Source organism: Loa loa, assembly GCF_000183805.2.
Source record: "Loa loa unplaced genomic scaffold supercont3.397, whole genome shotgun sequence".
NCBI lineage: Eukaryota > Metazoa > Nematoda > Chromadorea > Rhabditida > Onchocercidae > Loa > Loa loa.
In genome coordinates, this window is record NW_018108577.1 from 42462 (window position 1) to 45076 (window position 2615).

At 23.6% G+C, this 2615-nt stretch overlaps 1 protein-coding gene across 1 annotated transcript in view; it reads right to left on the bottom strand.

Moving 5' to 3' along the window:
* LOAG_18610 (hypothetical protein) overlaps positions 1-2615 on the bottom strand; it is a gene marked incomplete at its 5' end in the record, with an annotated part of 14434 nt that overhangs the window by 1112 nt on the left and 10707 nt on the right. Inside the window, 4 exons of the mRNA XM_020451273.1 lie at positions 149-228; positions 850-954; positions 1523-1626; positions 2146-2253. Coding sequence (XP_020304960.1) covers positions 149-228; positions 850-954; positions 1523-1626; positions 2146-2253 — 397 coding nt within the window. The remainder of the gene's footprint in view (positions 1-148; positions 229-849; positions 955-1522; positions 1627-2145; positions 2254-2615) is intronic.

Genomic DNA, 2615 nt, shown 5'->3' on the forward strand with positions numbered 1-2615 from the left:
TTATTATAATGAAGTCAAAAACATTTTGACAAAACCGAAAGGAGTATTGTATCTGAAAGCATTTCCGATATATTATTTAAAATACAGGAAATGAAATTCTGATGGATGTTTGTTAAAATTTGAAAAATAAAAAAGAGGGTAAACTAACCTAAGTTGTTTTGGATGTGCACCACAAAATGAAATATTTTGTAAGCTATAGAAGAAATCAAATGTAGGACATTGAAAAAACTGAAAAAAAATAAAGGATTATATAAAGAATGAGTAAATATTTAAGCATTATTTACAAAAGAAGTGGGTAAATGTTAAAAAAATGAGACATTTATTCTGGATAGTACTTATAGCAATTCGTTTCAGTAAATGTAATAAATATGCAATTTTCAATTTGAATAAATTATTTCATATTCTAATATTATTAAAAACTTTGTTGATTATTTAAAATTTATTGCTTAAACTTAAAACATGAAAAAAAAGCAAGTGAAAAATGACAAATAAAAGACAATATTGAAATTAAAATACGAAATAAAATTAAAAAAACTGAAGACTAAATTATTGGATAATTCAGTTTTGTTTTTTCATTTTTTAAGCTCAAAAGCATGGAATCCAAAATTTACCAAGTGATATAAAGAAATCGTAAAAGAAAAACAAAGAAAAAAGAAGATAATAGTAAAATCATAATGTGAAGTAATTAAAGTATTGACTAAGATAAATTCGTCGATTTTTCAAATTTGAAAAAGAAATTTCTCCAACAAGAATTTACTAAATTAAATGATTTGAGGAAATTGTAGATTTTAGTTCTTCAAAATTTAATTTTGTTCTATTTAAGTTTTCAATTTCATACAGATAACTTACATTCTTTCGTCGTTTATCAATAATATGTATACCACGATATGATACTTCCATTAGTACTGTTTGTGGTACTATTACTTCTTCCTTATTTTGATAAACATTAAGTACCTAAATTTTATTAAACTTTTATTTCAAATTATAAATTACATTAATTTTTCCCTAATTAATCACATTATTACATTAGCAACAACATATTAATTACTTCCATAATTTGTCATCTTAATGAAAGTAATGTTATTATTATTACTACAATGAATAGTTATTAACAAAATTATATTAAAGCGAAAAAAAGACAATGTAAAGATGGTAGATGGGCAAATTAAAGAAATTTTTTTTCCCATTTTATTAAATTGTCTAAATGAAAATTAAATTAAAGGAAAAACAAAATAAAATTTAATGAAAATTAATTTTTTCTTCTAAATGAAAATTAAATTAAAAATTAAATTGGAAATTCAATTAGTCAATGAAAATTAATTAATTAAAAGGACGATAAATCGTGATACCCATAAAACTTATTTGAAAAATCTTTGAGTAAAATTAAAAATAATCGTTCGTTTTTCATGAGAAATGATGAAAAACAAAAACCTAAAAATCCAAACGCTTTCCTGTTAATTTTAACAAAATTATTCCATAAAAAAGTTATGTAAATACAAAGAAAATTAATACACTTGATAACCTTATTCATAGCCTGTACAAGGATATCATTTCCCTTATGATGCGCAACTTCAATTGATGCTAACATTGTCAGATAAAATGTGTCACGTTCACTTGTCATCGTTTCTGGAATTATTCAAGATATTATTTTGCTAGATAGCTATTTATAGTGAATAGACCTTTTCGTTTTGTCTTATTGATGCATTAACTTAGAATGATACAAGAAAATGTTCATTACTTAAAAATACTTTTAAGAATGTCATCGGTATACTTCCAATTAATCTTCGGAATTCAACTGACGACATCACTTATATTTCACTTTAGGATTTAGTGGAACGGATTAATTATGGTCAAATTCAGAATTCAACTGAACTAATCATTTACGATTAATTTTACAATTCAACCGAACTAATCACTTATAGCTAATTCTAGAATTTAATCCAATCCAATCAATTTACTTATACTTCACTTAATGATTCAAAGTTACTGCCAATGTATTGAAAGTAATATTAATGATCAAATTACTGCAATGTAAAGAAAAAAAGAAAAAAAAACAAAATTAAAATTTGTTTTCTTTTCACTTAATTAAACTTTTTTATAATTTCAAATAAGCATTTTTAAATACTAATTAATATGATAACTTACGATTAACATTACTTGGTAAAGCTCCCATGCAAATTTCTTCAACCAAATCAATTTCACAAACATGTGCTGATGGAAAAATGCCATGTTGATTAGTTCGTAGATTTATTCCTCCAAATTATTCAAAATTATTCTGTTACTTAATTTAATACATATTATTTAAACAAAATAGATTTTCTATCAGTTTTCTATCAGTTAATAATCTACTTTATTTATCAATTTATTCCATTACTCAATTTGATCCATTGCATTTAATTTGATAAATTAAACATCCAAGAAAAATATATCACAATTTGTTTCCTATCAGTAACATGGCATAATCAGTTCCCTAGCAATAGTATACTATAATCAATTTCCTATCAGTAACATGGCATAATCAGTTTTCTAATCAGTAACATGGTATAATCAGTTTTCTATCAATAGCATACTATAATCAGGTTTCCTATCAGTAACATGGCATAATCAGTTTTCTA